General features: G+C 38.3%; 1 protein-coding gene across 3 annotated transcripts in view; it reads left to right on the plus strand.

Moving 5' to 3' along the window:
- The window catches only part of LOC106532321 (neurexin-2), a 135,628-nt gene that overhangs the window by 80,517 nt on the left and 35,602 nt on the right, over positions 1 to 19,509 (plus strand). For 2 of the 3 annotated variants that reach the window (XM_014028352.1, XM_014028354.1), the window contains exon 8: positions 4,799 to 4,888. The exons of the other annotated variant lie outside the window; for it this stretch is intronic. In XM_014028352.1, the coding sequence (XP_013883806.1) occupies positions 4,799 to 4,888 (90 nt within the window). The remainder of the gene's footprint in view (positions 1 to 4,798; positions 4,889 to 19,509) is intronic. 3 annotated transcript variants of the gene reach the window in all.

Below are 19,509 nucleotides of genomic sequence, written 5' to 3' on the forward strand. Positions count from 1 at the left end.
TGAGCTCAAAGTACGTAAAGAGACTGACCAGGGTTTGACAAATACCACTGCCCGACTGCCCGGGTCATGTAAAATTTTAGAATATGTGGCCATTTAATGAAACAATTTTAAAAACAAATGAAGAAATACAGCATTTTAAAACACCAAGACAGGGTAAATCATCAGAATTTTTCCATTCCGCTGTAGATTAGTTACATTAAGTGGTTGAAGAAATATTTTGCTAATTACCATCAAGATTGATTCCAATGGTTAATTGTGAAGTTTAAAAAAACAGCTCCTCCACAATCAGTGTAATGTGGGGCGTTTGGAAAGCACTTGGTGCAAAAGTTAGTCTCATCTAACTTCAAACAATATTTGAAAAAGTTACGTGGATTTTCTAAAATCACTTTTTTAACATTTAAATAGTTAAAGCTAAATACTACATCCAAATCTGAATAATAAATGCTAAATGCTGAATTTAATAGTTAAATATTAAATAAAAAGRTTTCGCTGAAATTCACATTATTTAGCTTATTCACACTGCCTGTAACCAGAAGTCCCAAAATAAAAGCCTGATTATGTTTATAGAATAAAAATAACATTCTATAAAAACTTTGCATAGTTGCATATTAGCTAACGGTAAATATTTAGTTACAGCAAAACCATTTACCATTAAAATTTAAGATTTAATATTTACGTTTATATTTAGCATTTAGACTTTACTATTTAAATGTGCTAAAATGTGAGGTTAGAAAATCCACACTACTTTTTCAAACATTCTTAGAAGCTAAATTTGTGAAACTTTCCCAGTTATTTTTACCATAAGTTTCTTTATAAACATTTCCCCATAGTATAAAATGCAAATCAGTCTTAACTACTACCACACCAAATGTCATTTGTGTGAATACTTATAATACTTATAAATCTTAGACATTAAAATTTTGTTTTCAGATCAAATACTTTCAGTTGGTCTTCACAGACCAGTTCTCTGAACAAATATGTTTTTTTACAGAATTTATCAACATCCATGTGCCAGATATCTTTTATTCTTCTTTCCTTTCTTTTTCCATTAAGATATTATTATCCTTTTCGAGGTGCCCTTCTTCCTCTCACAATCAGCTGCATGGTCTTCACACACATCAATGTGTGTGTGCAACCGTTGTGTGAGCTTTTTTTTTACACAGGAAGCCAGGCAGGCGTGGGTTGAGATAGAGAGACCCCTGGGGAGAGGAAGTAGGTACTGCAGAAGTGAGCTGGTCTATTTTCGATCCCTGCAGCAGCACGGGGCTGTGGAGGGGTGGGGTGGAGTCAGATTAAAGAGTATTTTAAAGAAGATGCAGGATTATATTCTTCAGAGTCCAACTCTGCTGCTGAGATGACGATTCCATGTTGTTTCCTTTTTGTGTGTTTTTAGAGGCTGTGCAGACGTGTTATTATAAATCCATTTTGGCTGATTAAATTTCAAGCGGTCAGGAATGATACCTCTGTAGTAAAATGTGTACACTTAAAAGTTTTTGTTTAATTAAGTTAATTACCTTCATTGTATGCAGATACACACACAGCCACATCACAGGGTGGGCTCTCAATGAAAGAGTGCGTTGACGACATCTCTTGATCAGCGTAGCTAACAGACAATATAAAAGAATGAAATCACATGAACAATAAGCTGTTTTACACAGTGTGAGTGTAACATTAGTTTAAGCCTATTTAAGTGACTATGATATGACATACGTTGCTCATACTTGTGTTTTGTGATAAACACAAGACATTTTAGTACAGTGATCACAGTTGGTCCAAAAACATCCAGAACAAACATTAAACTAAAGAAAAACTTACCATACAGCATCTTCTAACCCACTGTGATTAAAATAATCCAGACAAAACAAAGCTTTATATTGACAAGGATTTCAATAAACAATTCATTAAAAAAATTTAACTGAAACAAAACAAAAAACTCTGTCTTCAGAATATTTCCAAACATCCATGGAAAAGCAAATTTATTGAGCCAGAAGCTGATTGAACATTTTTTGATTTTATCCTAAAACATCATGTCCAATTTGCTGCTTAAGCTTGTTTTATACTTCAGTACGACGTGAGGCCATGGATTGGTGATAATGTAATTTCGGACATCTTTTTTCTAACCGAGTATAAATGGGCTGAAGTTGGGCTGAAGATGCAATGAAGGACAAATGACCATAATTTTTTTCATCTGCCTTCCCAGTGTACCGTAGCACAGTGCATAGATAAGCATATATAGTAAAGACAAGGGTGTAAATCAGCGGCTTTATTGATTTGTTTGGATGACGAAACCGTGTTTCTCTATCGCTGAGTCTTTCATGATTTGATTTCGTTAGATTTGCGTTAGATATGAATATAAAATTGGTCCACATCAGGAATACAATGACTGTGTGGATTGATGTTTTTGTTTTGCCTTTAAGTAAATGATCATCTAATCGATATATAAATGTGGACTGAGGTATTTTTATAGCCCTAATAAATAACAACAGTGATAGCAGGACGTTGCATTAGTCTTGTGTTGGGTGTAGGGTTGGGCATTGTTTTAATTTGAACGATTCTGAATCCTCATTTAGATTCTGGTTCCCAATGATTCCCAATTTTGATTCTTTTTAGAGGCAGGGTCAAAAAAGTTTACATGGTTCAAATGAGTTAGCTAACCAGAGTTCTTTCTAGATGAACAGGTGTGTACTTAATTTTCACACAGGGGTACTACAAAACTTGTCCATCTAACCAAATTGTACACGTATATTCAGCCAAAGAGTAATTTTACCTTGGTTTGAGATGATATACTAAGCAAGAGCAGAGTGTGTATTAATCTGGTTAGCCTGGAAATGTTTTCCTCATTTCAAGACGTACCAAACACAATTACACCTGCAGACTATTTCACTTAATTTGACAATGTGAGTCCAAACACCAACTCAATTGGTGTTCAGCAGCTCACCTGGGTTTTTTCTTCATTGTTGTTGGGCGGCTGCTTCTTCTAGTCGGCGAACTGGGTATTCAAACTAGGTATCAAAATTTAAAAGTACTGACAATTCTGGGAGAATTGAAACATTAGTCTGGTCTCGATACACAAGACTCAATGACCAACCCTAGTTGGGTGAGGATTCAGAGAATTAAAACAATTTTTTAGATTTATTTCATAAAAAAACAGAGATTGAAAGAAGGTATAAACATCCGTTACACTTTCTCGTGATCAGACAAAGTTGTGCATTTTGCTAATTTAACAAACGGCTCCTGGGAACAGATCATTTTCAACAAAATGACATGCAGAGATACACTCTGCTCTGGGTGCCACAGTGCTCTGTATGAACAAACATATCCACAAAGTTCTGACCAGTCACACACTGTGAGCCACAAAGTCTGCAGGTAATATTTCTAAATGGGGGTAATGCACACGACGGCTGTCACCAGAGGGACAGAAGACGGAAGCTATACAACTTTTAGTCACCATACTGCATGCGCAACACTTGTGACTTGAAGTACAAATCAGCCTATAGGATCAAGTTAGTGGAGTCTTATAGTTTTGCACAAGACCGATTGTGTTCAGACTATCAAATGTATGCGGGTCCAGACCAGCTCTGAAGCTGGTCCAAAGTGTAGAAATTTTCAKTGTCAACTGGAGTTCAAACAGATCTGTTGCTGTGAATGTAACTATTCTATAAGACTTACCAACTTTTTAATGTTGTAAACATCCAACAGATTTTGGATTTCTATCCAAAATGTGTTAGAACTGTATCTTTAGGCATCGTTATTTAAATTTAGTGCTCTGACTTTTAGCTTGTAGTCTGCAAAGATTCTCGTTTGACAGAGACAATAACTCCCAATTAAAACCGTGACATTGCCACCACATCAGCCTTCATCAAACCCCACCCTTCCTACCCCAGCCTGGTCCCCGTCCGCCCCCTCATCTCTCCTAATTCCATCTCTATTGACAGGACTTGAGATGCGTGCAGTGTGACCCCGAGGTTGATTGAAGTGAAGTGAGGGATAATAAGTTTGCACAGCAGCGATGAAGCTTCTTTGACACGCTGATGAAGTGCTGCTAATTGCTAAGTGCCAATGAGAAGTGCTCCATTAATGCATAAGAAGGGGGGTAAATAAATAAATAAATAAATAACCAAGTGCTGAGGGGGGGAAAACAGCACTCTGACAATTTTACCTAATCCATTTTGCTACAGGTGAAGAAGACATGTCTGATTTGGGGTAAAGTGATGCTCTTGGGCCAGAATGTCACGCTGTTGTCGAATTTCAGATGTGGTGATTTGCTAATTAGCAACTCAGTGTTTGCAATGGGAACTAAAATCTGCTTTCCTTGAGAACAACCATGAAATTACTTTTTTGTACTGTGTGGTTATCTCATGCTCCTTTATGTATGAACAGTGCTTTAATGCTGAGATGTCTCATTCTGCTTTATTCTTTAACAATGTTGTATTTTTGTTTGCTGATTTCCCTGCTAATTCTCCTCTAACCTGCCTTTACTTTACAGATGACTTTAATTGTAAAAAATGTAACCTTATTACATCTAAATAACTCATAAATCTGTTTAACCTGTCAGTAGATTTGTGTAAAATAATCATTTAAAACTTAAGGTAACTAGAATGTTGTTAACCTGTCTAACCAAACAAACCAGACTAAAAGAAAAAAAATACATCAAGTTCTTCCTGTCCTAACTAAAGCTGATTTAAAGTACATTAACCTGCTAAACATTTGCAGTGTTGCCCTTCTAACCTCTAACTTTTCAACTTCCAGAGCTGCTTTTGTAACCTTTCTCAATTTGTCTTCTCCAAATTTCTTAAAGGGAACATTGATAATGAGCGCCTGGCACTTGCTAGACAAAGAATCCCCTTCCGATATGGTCGGGTAGTTGACGAGTGGCTATACGAAAAAGGTAATAAAAACCCTTTAACTCCACTAATGATCTAACCGCCTAACCCACCGTTAACCACATCTCTGGAGAAGGTGCAGTGCCATGCAGCAGGGGCGGATGTGATTTGGCTCATGAACTATAAAGTCCAGGTCTCCTCTGAACCGATAAGTAGTGGGAAACTCAACTGGGAACGAGGCATTTTSAGAAGAAAACATGGCATTCTTTCCTATTTAGTTGGACTTCTAGTTCAGTGTCAAAGCTGTTTCGATGCTGTAACTGGCATCCAGCTGAAATTTAGTTTAATGCCATCCTCAATAATTGACATGTTTGTATCCAAGAGACCTTATCCAAAGCACCTTAAACTGGGGCTGCATCTCTTCAGAGACCTAACCTCCAAATAACCCGACATAACCCTCTAATAACCTGACCACGTGGAAACAGCCTTCTGCTTCTTTCCTGTGTCTTCTGTTGGCTGAATGTGAACTTGTATTCAACACATTCTATCACTCATAACAAAACAACAAAACAATACGTATGATTCTCATTTGATTTGGTGAAACCAGAACTCTCCCCTCTCTCTCCCACTGAAAGTCACTAAAAGTTAAAGGGACTGTTGAGGTGTTTGCTTTGCAGTAATCATATAATCATTGCACCATCTGGGCACCTCTAACTTGTCTTGTATTCGGCATTAGCAGTGCCCTAAGATCTGAATGTGGTCCCGTCGAAGTGAAGATTCTTTAACCCTTTGAGTGGCGAACGTCTCAGCCTCGTTGCCTTGTGCCGTGTGTTTGTGCTGCTGAAGGTGGTTGATTCTTATAAAAAAAAGAAGAATGGGGGTAAAAAAACAAGACATAATTGGAAATACACGACATCCCTACAGGGATGTCTCTAGATATGTTTGAGCTGTAGTTTGCATTATCCTAAATTAAGCATTTCAAGCCTGTTAGCTTTAGGGGATCCTTTAAAAAGGTTTTGTGAACTGCAACACATGCGAGGATGAATTCTAAAGATAAAAATCTGTCTCCAAGAGGAAAAAAATGATTAAAATGAAGCATTCATGCAACAGCCGAACAAACTAAATGAACTCCATGCATATTTATTTTATGGAAACAAAACAATCTTTGCATTCATACCCAGCTCTTACCAATGGACTTCATTGCTCTCTTGTGGTGTAACGAAAAATGCACCGTTCCTGAGAGTAGTTAGGACAAAAATCCAAATTTAATGGCTTGAGCACTAAATGCTAAATACTAAAGTGGGTCAAATTAGGACTTACCCACTTACAAAATAATTTTTGTAAAAGAATGATCTTGAATACATTTCCCTTGTGTCTATAGTTTGTCTTTTAATAAGAATGATAGTTATAAACAACTGGAGTACATAGACTAGAATAAATTTCAAGTCAAGAATTTAACAAAAAAAATTTAAGGAAGTTGTTTGTTGATATACTACACTTATTTAGCAGGTTTTGGATTAAAGACACAAATCAGTCTTTGCATTTCTAAGACAATCTTTACATTTTAGCTAGGAGATGATATAGAAGAGAATTGGCGGACATTTTCAAGCTCAAAGGGTTAAAGAGGTTCGCTTTCCAAAATAAAATTAATAGGACCTAAACCGAAGAAGCTTCAAAGCAGAATCTAACCACCTAACAGCAAATCAAACTCCACACTAACCACTGAGGGCTTCTCTCGTCTATTCATCCTCGGAGATCTTGATTTGGAAGAAATTGGCCAACTTTTCCAGCATTACTCTGCTGGTGACAAATTCAGAGAGTCCTCAGTTATAACCTTGTTATAAATCTTTTTTAACTTTTAAAATGAATGGATGTCAGTTTTTTGGAAGAACTTGGACAGGTCAAAACGATCAATGAAGAACTAAACAAGACATTAAACATGTTCTAACCCCTGCTAAAAGTAACACATTTCAAAGGGATGATGGATTCAGATTTCCATTCTCCTCCATTTAAAGCTAAACTCAGAGGGTTAAAACGAAGCAAATGGCTGAACCCCCAAATTTAAAACATCTGCTCTGGATAACTGCAGTGAAATGTGTTTAAATGAAGGTCCCTTTAACATTTATTGTTTTCACCACTGAATTAAAACAAATGTTGTTTTTGTGTACTCTTGTGTGTGTCAACTGTCACAATCTCCCTCATACTGGATGAGTGAGATGATTGGAGTGTGGCTGGAAYGTGGCAAGACCTCCTTCAAGCAGTCACGATACTGCTACTCTCCTTGTACTTGGCAAATACATATGTGCACCCCTCTGTTGTTTAAGACGTCTAACATGTTTCATCAAACCTGATGTGGCTCTTCCTCATGTATACCGTGCCTCCATGCCTCACAAAGGAGCCCATTACCATAAGGATTGTTGGTAACCCTTTGTTTTACTGTCCCTTAATTACCATGGAATTGCCTAGCATATACATGGTAACATCAATTTACCATGCAACTGCTTGGTAACTACTGTAATTTACTGTATGATTAATTTATAAGGACATAAAATTATATGTAATTAAACACATTTTAGTGGGTAATTTTATTAAATTTACACTTCAGTGGTATTTCAATTACCCACTATTTGCCAACATATTACCGATGTTATTTTAGTCACCCAATTACCCTGTTATTAAAAAGTGAATACATAGAAGAACCTCAATTACACAGCATTTACCACAAAATTTCAAGCTATATTTCACATACTATACATATATAGTACCTAATTACCATGTCATTACCAAATAAGCACTGAGTAAATTATAATAAATTACTATATTAGTAAAAATATTTTTATTTCAGTATCAGAATCACCTTTATTGTAATTCACACACAACATCAGAGATGCAATGCAGAACGAAATTGCAGTTAAGAACACCCGTTCAAAAGAAAGATACACATAACAAACATGGGGGAACAGATGAACAGGTCTTGCGCAACAGGGTTGTGCTACTTTTTGAAGCTTGGAAAAACACTATAGGATAGGTGAGTTAAAAAATATGCTCTGATCTGATATTTACTCAAAAACACAGAATCGATCCAAGGCCCACCAGAGTCCAGWGACCAGATTTTATTTGTCTCATGCTCAGTTCACTAGAGTTCAGAGTTTCCCCTTCTTCCTAACAGCTTTCAGACTGCTCCCACACGGATGATAGGGGCAGGGGGGTGGGGGGGGACTCAAGCCCTTGTTGACATATCCTCCCGGGGAATTTTTAGATAATGTGCCAGAAGCTGGGTTCCGAAAAGATAAACACAATTGTTTTGGGACAAGCGGCCTTGAATTTTTCTTGCTACTTTCAGTCTTTTCTGCATCTCTGAAAATGGCGAAAAAAATACCAAATGTTCCAAATTTTGTGTCCTCCATGCCTCTCGCCATCTGAAGCTTCACCCAGATGTAATCCTCCTACATTCAAGAGGCAGGCCCCTGTCCTGCTATTCTCATCAGAATCACATCCAGTTAGTGACTTATCTCCCCCAGCATCTGAGTCTGTGCGCTCTCAGATTGGCAGGTTCCATCCATTTTGGAAGATTCCATCAGCTTCTCAAAGGCCCACACCGCTGCCAGGATCTCTTTCATTTTCTGATAACTCAGAAATCTGCCACAGCCAATCAGCAGAAATCCAGTTATCATAAATCCAAATATATACAAATCTTCCACATCTTCAATGGAAAATGGAGCCAAACAGATCAGGTTCCAGCCCCAAGAACCACTGACCTGACCAGCAGCAACCATTCCACTGGGACAACTACAGTATGTTCCCCTTGTTCCAATCTTAATGTGGAAAAAATAGTGTCTATTGCTTTCAGAGACCAGTTGAGCAAATCGGTAGTTTCTTTTTGTTTCAGATGATAGGTGAAGAAAGGCTTGAGAAAGCTGCAAAGCAGGAATGAAGGGGCAGGTTTGGGAGAGAGAACAAAAAGAGTCCAACTCCTCTGAGGGCCAAGCAAAAAAATTTGGCAACTACAACTGAATTTCTGTTCAAGAGTAGGCTACCTCAATTACATGATATTAACCCAAATAGTACAACTAAATTTCCACATATTATATAGTGTTTAGTTACATAATAAATTTACTAAGTATTAACTTTGTAATTATGTGGTAATTAGGTGACTGTAAAATTAACGTTGCAATCTGTTGGCAAATCCTACTATTGAACTGTGATTATAATAAATTATCCACTAAAATTTGTATAATTACATAATGTTTAATATGTTCTTACCCAGTAATTGCGTAATAAATTATAATAATTATCAAGTAATCGCATGGTAAAATGTTTTACTTATCATGTAAATACTAGGTAATTGCACAGTAATTAGGGGACTAAAAGAAAGGATTACCAGATTATTTAACCACGACAACTTATACGGTAAATGATGTGCATGCTCAAAACCATTGGAGAGCCCACTGCATTCTTGGTATGCACATCGAGGCCTTGGTAACAATGTGTTACAACAATCCAAGTTCTGGCTGATTTATTTTACGTTATTGCAGGATCATCATACAGTGTGAAGGGGACCTGAGCAAGTTAACTGGTGTACTGAATGTGGCCATGTGTTATAAACAACCTGCATCATTTATTCTTTATTCAAGCCTTTGAATCATCACACATTATTAGAGGTTTTGATTACAGAAACTAATCAGCCCTGTGGGTCTTAAGTGTGTTTTGTGTTTTTTATCTGTTCACCAAAAATTTTACATCCAACACTATGGTCAAACCGTGTTAGAACAACCAAAGTTGTTGAAAAAGGCGTGCTACTGCTCTCACAAGTGGACATATACAAAATAAGAGTGCTAATTGCTCCCTTTTGCTCTCGCAAATCAGTATTTTGGTCACACCAGGTTGTAATGGAAGTCATTGGAGCCAGGAGTGTCCTAGAGGAGAGCTGTGCTGTGGCTCTGTGCTGTCTCTCTGGATCTCATTCTGAGCCCTTATCTAATCTCCCATACTGAGGGTGAAGCAGATCAGAGTGAGCATCTTCTGCCCACTCTGTGCCCACTGACTAAATTCAAAACGGCAGCAATTACAGAGGCCCAATGGAGAGGAAAAAATCCCAAGTCGCAAAAGTTTTCAACAGCTCTATCTAAGAAAAACTTACCAAGATGTGTACCCTTTCCCTTGTGATGGACCTGTCATTCCAGGTTTTCTCCTCTAAAACGACCTCTCCTAACCCTCACTTTCAATTTATTCCTGGCTTTTTTTATTCTTTTCATCTTTTACCAAAATAACATTGCATTATAGTGTTATATCTATCCTAAAATGTAATAATACTCAGCAGTTTTTTTTTAGAAGATGAGCAAACAAAACTGTCAAACTTACACAAACTCCTGTTGATCATGTTTTGTGTTGAGTTACAAGAGATTTTGAGAAGAGCACCAGGTCTCTAATGCCCAAAACCAGGCAAAAAACTGGTTTTAGGTTCAGTGTTGTTTAACAGTTTTGTGTTAGCTCCCTCAGATCCAAATCAAAACCAATCAAGTCGTACTTGGTGTAAGGCCAGAACCTAAATCAAATCTCAAAGCCAGGCTTTGATCCAGAGCCCGCTATTCATGATATCCACTTCATTTCATACATTCATTCACATCTGGCTGCAGTCAGGTCTGCAGAGAGCTGATCTGTTTGAGTCTGTATTTCAGCATCTCTGTGATGAGCACGGCTCCCGCTGAGTTATTATCTTGTCTCCCCATTTGATCTCCCTGAACTATTATGGCGCCATTTGAGAGAAATAGGGGGAAACTGAATGAATTTGAACATGTTTGCTCATGAGTGGAGAAGTGGCTGCAAGAAAGCGCCAAGAAAGTAGGGGCTTGTTTCTGTTATTTCATGGTTCCCCACCGTGAAATGGTCTAAAAACCCAGCAAAATTTCAGTTAGAGGAGTAAAAAGGAGAAAGAAGGTTGTCTCCAACTATTTCTGGTATCTCTTCTTGTGTCTTTCTCTACGGTATCATGTTTAAGATCAACATACAGATAGGGGATCGAATATAGAGCCACATCTGATTGAATCCAATTTCCTCTCTCCAGAAACTTGCATTTTCCTCCACTATCTCAGTTTGTGTTGCATTTTAGGACCTCAGGGGCAGCAGACTGCCTCCTAAAGCTTTCAGTCCACAGTATCTTCATTCCCCACTTCTATTGTCAAATGCAATTAATTATGTTTTACTCGGACCAGTCTAACGTCTGAGAAATGAAATGGTGAAAACGCTCTTAATTACCAAAGAGAGCCTTGTGCTGAGAAGATAACTTTAAAACCCTTCATAATAGACTTTTTCTGCATCCCACCCAGCCCCCACTGGGCTATACTCTTATTTAGCTCTCACTCCTCTATAGTTTCATTTGAAAAGGAAAAGGAAAATGGAGGAGTTCTTGTTTGTTCAATGTGAAACTCGAGGGGGGACATAAAAAAATCTGCAGGGACATGAAAGATGTACAAACACAAACCCATAAAGACTCAACTGTCTGCTCTGCATGTCACAAACAAGGGTGTTGTTGACTGAGGTGAATTCTGTGCCATCCCTCCCACCCCACTACTCTGCAAAGAGGAAAGCATTTCAGATAGAAGTGCCTTCCAAACATATGGCAGCCCTCCTCTCTACGAGATAATAGGAGTGGAAGGTGGATGAAAGAGGTGTAATGATGGCAGCGGTGGGTGAGAGATGCCGCTCTCTTCAGCTACAGTCCTTTTCACGTCCCTTTATATACACTTACATGTAGATCATCTGTTACCCCACCCCGAGCACTATCCTCCCCTCTCCCTGCAGTAATCACCTCCTCCAGGTTAGCTTCAAGCTGCCATCCCTCCTCTGTCTGCTCATACAGCACATTCTGGGGGTTGTAGCAGACATGCAGCCATTAATTCACAGCCTCCGACAGGCAATCTGTGCATTAGCAAGCCGAGCGTGGCCCGGGCCCAGCCCACTCTTTGGTTTGGCTCGGCTTAGTTGGTAATTACGAAGCACAGCTCATCTGAGACGAGCCATTTCTCTCCGAGTTTATGAAAAAAAATTTGAAGATGATGGCGCATTGATGCAAATCTGCTGCTTGAAATTTTGCCATCGCTCCTGTTACTGCAGCAGCTTTTATGGCAGCTTACTTTGGTTTGAAGGAGTGAGCTAAAAAGAATTTAGCTCTCTGTTTGGACCTAAAATTAGACCTGAGCTGTGCACCTGTACCCAACTGATAACTGCTTTTTAGGTGAAGTTAGGAAATGCATTGCAGTGGAAGGATCCCCAGGCACACATGAGCAATGCTTTTTAAAATGGCTACTTACAGTTAAAGTAAACATTTAAAGAAAAAGGAAAATAAAGTCATTCAAGTTCAATATATACAAGTTTGACTATCATTATTGTCTGTAGCTTCCTTGTTTGATTACGTGTTTCTTGTTATAGATTCATGTTTCTCAAACTGAGATATACTGTAAGTACCTCTGATATCACTCATAATGAACTATTTATAGGTTATATAAACAAATTAACTACCATAACTTGAACTGTGATGTAGAACTAAAAATAGTGGAGATTTTGAATCACTCTCTAAAATGAGAGCCATTAGATCTGGGTTCTTTCAAAGAACTTTAAATCACATCTCTAGATAAGTGGTTCAAATTGATCACAGTGTTGGCTCCAAATAAAATCTGCAATAAATTATACTTCATGAACACCTGGTGAACCAGTGTGCTTGGGACTACTTAATCAGCACCCATTAAGTCTGTAAAAGACCTGCTAGAAAGAAAAAGTGCAAAACTGAGGAAATCTGAACAAAGTTATCTTGGTTGGTGTGAATATGTGATGCTATTCTAAGCAACAAAGGCATAAAAATTATACCATTCTTAATGACACTATGTAACCAGGTGATGTGTGTTTTCATACATTGACAACTCCCTTGGACATAGTTCAATGACCGAAACCACTTGGAGTAGGGAGTAAACGTCAAGGGACAAACATGTCAATTAAGATCTCTTTACCTTTTTGTAGCTCATGTGTTAAATATAAAATTGTAAATAATTTCCAAATTAAAGCATCTTCAGGTTAGGTTAGAATTATGGTAAATCTTGGGTTCATTGGGTGTTTTGTCATTACCACTAGAAATCCTAACTCAATAAAAGTCCAGTACGTAGATTACAGTATAAGGCCTTGGTGTGTGTACCTTTACACAATTGGGTTTGTTAGGGGGAAAAAAATTAGGTGAAAGAAAAGCAGACTAAGATTTATACCTTCATGTAGGTTGGCCAATTTGTTTGTCAGATATGAAAATAGTTGGCATGGCCAAGACTTATAAGCACTGTCACTTCATAGCAAGATGGTTGTAGGTTCGCTTGTTCCCTTTCATGAATGGGTTTTCTCTGGGCACTCAGGTTTTCTTCCACAGACCAAAAACATCTATCCATCCATCCATCCATCCATCCATCCATCCATCCATCCATCATTTTCTGCTTATCCAGGATCAGGTCGCAGGGGCAGCAGCCTAAGCAGAGACCCAGATTTCCCTCTCCCCAGCCCCTTGGGCCAGCTCCTCTGGAGGAATCCCAAAGCGTTCCCAGGCCAACCAAGAAACGTAGTCCCTCCAGTGTGTCCTGGGTCTTCCTCTGGGCCTCCTCCCAGTGGGACGTGCCCAGAACACCTCACAAGGGAGGCGTCTAGGAGGTATCCTAACCAAATGCCTGAGCCACCTCAACTGTCTCCTCTCAAGTGGAGAAGCAGTGGCTCTACTCTGAGTTCCTCCCAAACGACTGAGTTTCTCACATTATCTTGAAAGTAGAGCCCAGGCACTCTGCAGAGGAAACCCATTTCAGTCACTTGTATCTGTAATCTCATTCTTACAGTCAATACCTAGAGCTCATGACCATAAATGAGGGTAGGAACATATGTAGATTGACAGTTAAATCTGTCTTCACCACAACAGATTGGTACAGAACCTGCATCACTGAAGATGCAGCACCAATCCATCTATCCATCTATTGGTCTCCCACTTCATTTTTCCTTTGCTCATGAACAAGATTCCAAGATACTTAAACTTTTTCACTTGGGGCAGGATGCCTTCCCCAACCCAGAGAAGGCACTATCCCCTACTCCCGCTCAAGACCATGATCTTGGAGTTGGAGGCACTGATCCTCATCACGGCTGCTTCATAAACAGCTATGAACTGCTCCCGCAAAAGCTGGAGATCACTATCAGATGAAGCCAATAGACCTAACAGGAACCTAATAGCCCTTGTCAAAGGGCCCGGTGCCCCATATTCCCACCGACCTCACCCCCAGGATATGGTTGAATGCTGTCTCAAATGTCTATAAAACACATGTAGACTGATTGGTTGAACTCCCATGTACCCTCCAGGACCCTGCTCATGGTGCATTGTTCAGCTGCTTCCAGAATTCCACAGGCCAAAAAGACCCAATATTACTCCTTCTTTAGCTTGACAGCATCCCTCACCAGTGAGGCAGAGGGTTGCCACTCAGTAAAAGGACTGTAAATTGGTTGTATTTATATAGCATCTTTCTATCCAACCATCTGTGTCCTCATTTATCCATTCACACACACACACACACACATTCATCTAGCACTCTACTAGATCTCTCTACAAAGCTAATACAATTAAATCTACCGGGTATCTAAAGACACTAATCAGCCCTTAAACACACATACACTGATGGGACACACAACAGAGGCAGTGGGGGTTCAGTGTCTTGCCCAGGAACACTTCGACATGTATCAGAATAGCAGAGATTTAAACTGCCAACTCTCGCATTAGAGGAACAACTACCCTAACCACTCAGCCACAGCTGCCCATCAGTCTGACGGTAGACTGTGCCAGATGTTCCCAGGAGGCCCTCACAACATGTTTGGGCCCACCAGGTCTGACCAAAAATATGCACAGTTGATTGCTCTAAAAAATGTGAGTGAAAGTGTGAATGGTTGTCTGTCTTGTTTGTTTCTATGTGTTCCATGAATGGTTGATACTAGTGCTTTTAAATAGTACCAGTGTCTGGTATATAATGGTGGCACTTGAAGCGTTAAGTCTTTTTAAGGGGTACTCCTTATGGAAGGTTTAAGAACCACTGCTTTGTTCTAAAAAATTGGTAACATTTTTAGCAAACAAAAAAGTATCATTTATGTTCTGCATCGCATCTTACAGATATTTTTTTCTTGACATTGTTGACTGGAAGCACAGTTATCAGGGAGGCTATTTTTATCTATCTCCACAGTGTAAATGCATACCTACCTCCCTATACTGTATATTACCCGCTGTTCTGGTCAAAGAGTAGGAACACAGTAATGCATACAGCAGGAGTCCATGGCTTCAGAAAAAGAAAGGTATATTTCATAAAAAAATAACCCTTTCATTAGCATAAAGTTAACCTGGCAATTAGCTCACTGCACAGAAAAATCTGTTTCAGAACTTAGAAGTGACTCAGATGGTATTTAACATCCTCCCCATAAGGATGACTTTCTAGAAATTATTCCTGTCTCTTACCTTTTTATCACACTACATCATGAACTCTTCTTTGTACAGTCTCACTCATAAGGCATGTCTTTACCTGTACCATATATCTTTTTTCCTTCTATTATCTCCTTCCTCCATGTGCTTCCTCTGCCTCCTTGACTTTCCATCCCCAACAGCCTCACTCATTGTCTGTCCTCTTTGTTTTTTTTTTTTACATTTCTCCTTTCTTTTATTAGCTCAGAACTGATCCAACATCTTCCCCATTCTTTGTTATGCACTAAGATGTTCACTGGTACAGAATAAAAGCAAATTACTCTTAATATTCTTTTAACGATAATGATTTAATTTAAGCCTTTAAAAGGTTTTATAGAAAATGACAGGCCAGTGTAAATGTACGGTGGGGCGTTCACTTTTCTCATTGAATTAATTAGCAGTCTGTTACGTAGCAAGCGCTGCATGCTGCATTCCACTGTGCATTAAAAATGTAAAAATATCCACTCTTCCCCGGCTTTACAAGTTGCTGTGACATGCAGGGGTCATTAATGCAATAACTCTGCAAGGAAATCAAAGTTGAAGAGCTTCTGATTTCTCCATGGTGCTTGCAAGGCCATCAGCCACTCGCTGTGGGCAGATGTGATTGCAGATGATAATGCCTCAAGCAATATACCTGTGCTCACTTTCTTTTACCCAGATGGCCTGTTTAAGCAGCAAAGAGCATACTTGTCTGAAGTCAGGGCATTAGCTGGACTGTAGAACATCACAGTCAGAACTTTATCTCCAGAATCGATTTAAAATACATTGAAGAATACAAATAAGTAGTCCAGATAACTAACATTATTCTGTCTGTGTCCTTCACTACCCAAATCATACTCCACTTTGATGTGACAAACGTTACAACCACTGTGTACTACAATCTACTGTATATATTCCTGTGGATTGGATGTTTATGCCAAGGATGTCTTTCATTCATTCATAAAATTGTGACCTCATGATATTAAGAAGGTTTCAATTTTACAGCTTACAATGCACTCATTGAGGCATGGACACCTTTTATACAACTTTAAAGTTAAGGTTGAGATGCCATGTTTATCTAGTGTAAATTAGAATGATAAAGTTGATCCACTACAAAAATGCCTCAGAGCCAATATGAAAGGCATTCACTGAGCCAAGCTAAGGAGTATCAATTCAATTCAGCTTATTTATACTGAGCCACTTCACAACATATGTCATCTCAGGGCACTGTAGACAAAAGAGAAACAATCTAAGGAAGCCWGCAGATTGCGCTGAATCATTTTGTCACATTCTCCCATCCTGAGCGAGGAGCATGCATGAATACGCTTGATGCATTGTGATTTGAAGAATCTGGAGTCAACGTGCAGTCATGTGGTGGAGATAAAACAGATGCGCACAGATGAATCTGTTCACATCTGTTTTATCTCCATCCATGAGTTTTTGGCCATTTGACTATCTTTATAAATGTCTGCTTCCATGGAACAGCAGTTGGATTCCAGAAGCAAAATGTAGCATCCAAGCACTTAAACGAGTCCACAAACTTCTGACCAGTCATACAGTACTTTCTAATGCGGAGAGGGTTGAAAAGTTCTCCCGGTGGGTTGTGACAAGACAAGGACGAAGAACTGAAGCTGCGAACAAAATGATGCAATTTTCGTCACGCAACTTCAACAACAAGAACGAATTTTGGTAGTTTGGATAGAGTGTGGAGGCCTTAAGTAGAGCTTAGATCGGGCCTAAATGATGCAACCCGACTTGGCCCGTGCCTGAAAATATTGTCTCCAAATCCTTCAACCCACCTAATTAACTCTGATTAGAGGCCTGAGCCTGAATTAAATCTGACATTTTATTTACAGTACTTATGCCGGTTTATTGTACTCCACATTTTTTGAGCCTTAAGCCTAAAAAAAATGTGATCCCTGTATAAAATGCTGTTCCTAATTTCACAGACCTCAGCATGTTTCAGCCCTTGTGGGGACACAAACCTGTGGGTGCGTTTGTGGCTGAGTATCAAAGACTAGGCCAGCTTCATGACACTGAAAACATTCCAGTCTGGTCCGTTCCCATCCAACAACAGGAGCTGGTTGTTAAATTAGATGATCAGCTTTGAAGATTTCAGCGTCAATATTGAGAGATCGTAGCTATGGTTTATGAAGGTAACTTAAAGATGGACATGTCTTTGTGGCCATGTCACAGAACTGTTTTGTTAAAAAGCCTATAGAGTAAGCTGAGACAAATAACTCTTAGATTTTAGAGTGCTGAATTAAAGTAATCTGATGAAACTGAAAATAATTTACAAGCACAGATACTTGGATGTAGAGAAATATATGGAAAACAGTGGCAGAAAAAAAGTATATCTATTTTTAAAACTACCTCAAGATGAAAGAAAAAAATGCTATATACATTTGTTATTAATTCAGTCCAAGAAAACATGTCCACTCTTTATAAAGACACATTACTCAGCACAAAACAATTCAGGGATTTTTTAACAATGTGACCTAGAAAATACATTACATTTCATCTGTGTGAGACATTTTAATCTAGTGCTACCCAAAACCTCTGCCCGTGTAATCACCACCATGTTTTCTTCAAATTATACTTAAACTACATAGTTTTTTGTTGTCTGGTAGGGTGTATTTTTCCACTAAATTAGGTCATTGCCATCAAAATGTTTCTATAAATGAAAGAGCTTAGTCAGCAATAATGATTGGATTGGTTGGATACATTAAACTAAAATTCATGGGTTGTGGGGTGAAAGATGTCTAGCAGAATCAAATCATCCCAGTCCTAATTTTGGCTTGTCTCCTTAGCATTCCAAATAAAATGAGCCATGCCAATTATTCTTTATTCTAACGTTTTGACACAGTTCAGCTCGATAATGATGGTGAACTGAAGTCAGCACATTAGTGTGCAGCTACTCATCAATTGCTGAAATATTGTGTGTATAGATACCTCAGAACAAGCCTTACATTTTTTAGCAGCCACTTTTAATAAATTCTGATCACATGGGAAATTATGGAGAGACAACGCGAGCACACAACAGCATTTGAGCTTGCACACAACATTCGCGCAAGCAAGCAAAAAGATTTGCATGTGCACGAGTGCACGGACCTGCTTGCCTGTGAGTTTGACGTTTGAGATTTTCACATGTGTAATGCTGTGTTCAAGGCTGGTGAAAAGCTGGAAAATCTGCCCTTCACCACATTTGCTGAGTTATTGGGAAAAATACATTAGAGGTGCTCTGTTTCTCTTACCTTGGCACTTGGATTTCATTGGATCTCAAGATAATGTCACATTTTAACTGAGTTCCAGTTACCCTTGGCAAAACAACAGTTATGTGTTTTATATAGGTTATGTATTTAAGCACTGTGGTAATGTGATTCCTTATAAAGGTAAAATAGTAATCTCTGTGTTTAATGAGAAACAAACAGACAAAAGTAAAAATAATTATTATAGCTGGCTATGACAGCTTTTAATGCACAAAGCAACCATATTGGACTTTCAAGGTTCGAATTTTGACTTCAAGAAGCTGTTCCAATTGATTTTTCTAATCCGGAACTCTGAATTTCTGATTTCTTAGGATAAATGAAATGTGACCCATCATATCAAAAAGAGGGTTAAGTCAATTTTGGTCAAACTGACCTAATCACATTTTTTATTCTTGGCTTTAAAAGCTACATTTTGATACTTAGATCATCCTGATATCATATGTGGATCCAGAGATATGACATAGTTTGACTTGTTGGTTAAAATGAAACATTTACATTTGGTCTGAATCCTAATGGTTTTTTTTTAATTTTTTTTTATTATTTTTTTTTTGTATTTTAATAAAGATTTTTGGATGTTATTTTAAAGAGGAACTATCAAATGGTATTGAGGTTTCCTAGATGGAAAGATACAAAAACTTTGCTAGCTCACAGGGAAAAGCTCATAGTTTTTAAATGTTTTTCCTCAAGATCAGTTTTTTTTGTTCATACTCTTCAGTTTATTGCCTAAAAGTGCTTAAAAATTCTTTAAGGATTATATTTCAGACAGTTCGTTTTAATGATACATTGATAAGGTATTTCTTTGTTATATGCTGACAAAAAGCAATTTTTGCAAGCATTTGGATGAAAACACTATATCTTCCTGTTTCTTCAATCCAACTGAAGAAATTTTGTAACTGATTAATTGAAAATTAGATTCAGTTTTGTA

The sequence above is a fragment of the Austrofundulus limnaeus genome, unplaced genomic scaffold, assembly GCF_001266775.1.
Source record: "Austrofundulus limnaeus strain Quisiro unplaced genomic scaffold, Austrofundulus_limnaeus-1.0 Scaffold751, whole genome shotgun sequence".
Taxonomy (NCBI): domain Eukaryota; kingdom Metazoa; phylum Chordata; class Actinopteri; order Cyprinodontiformes; family Rivulidae; genus Austrofundulus; species Austrofundulus limnaeus.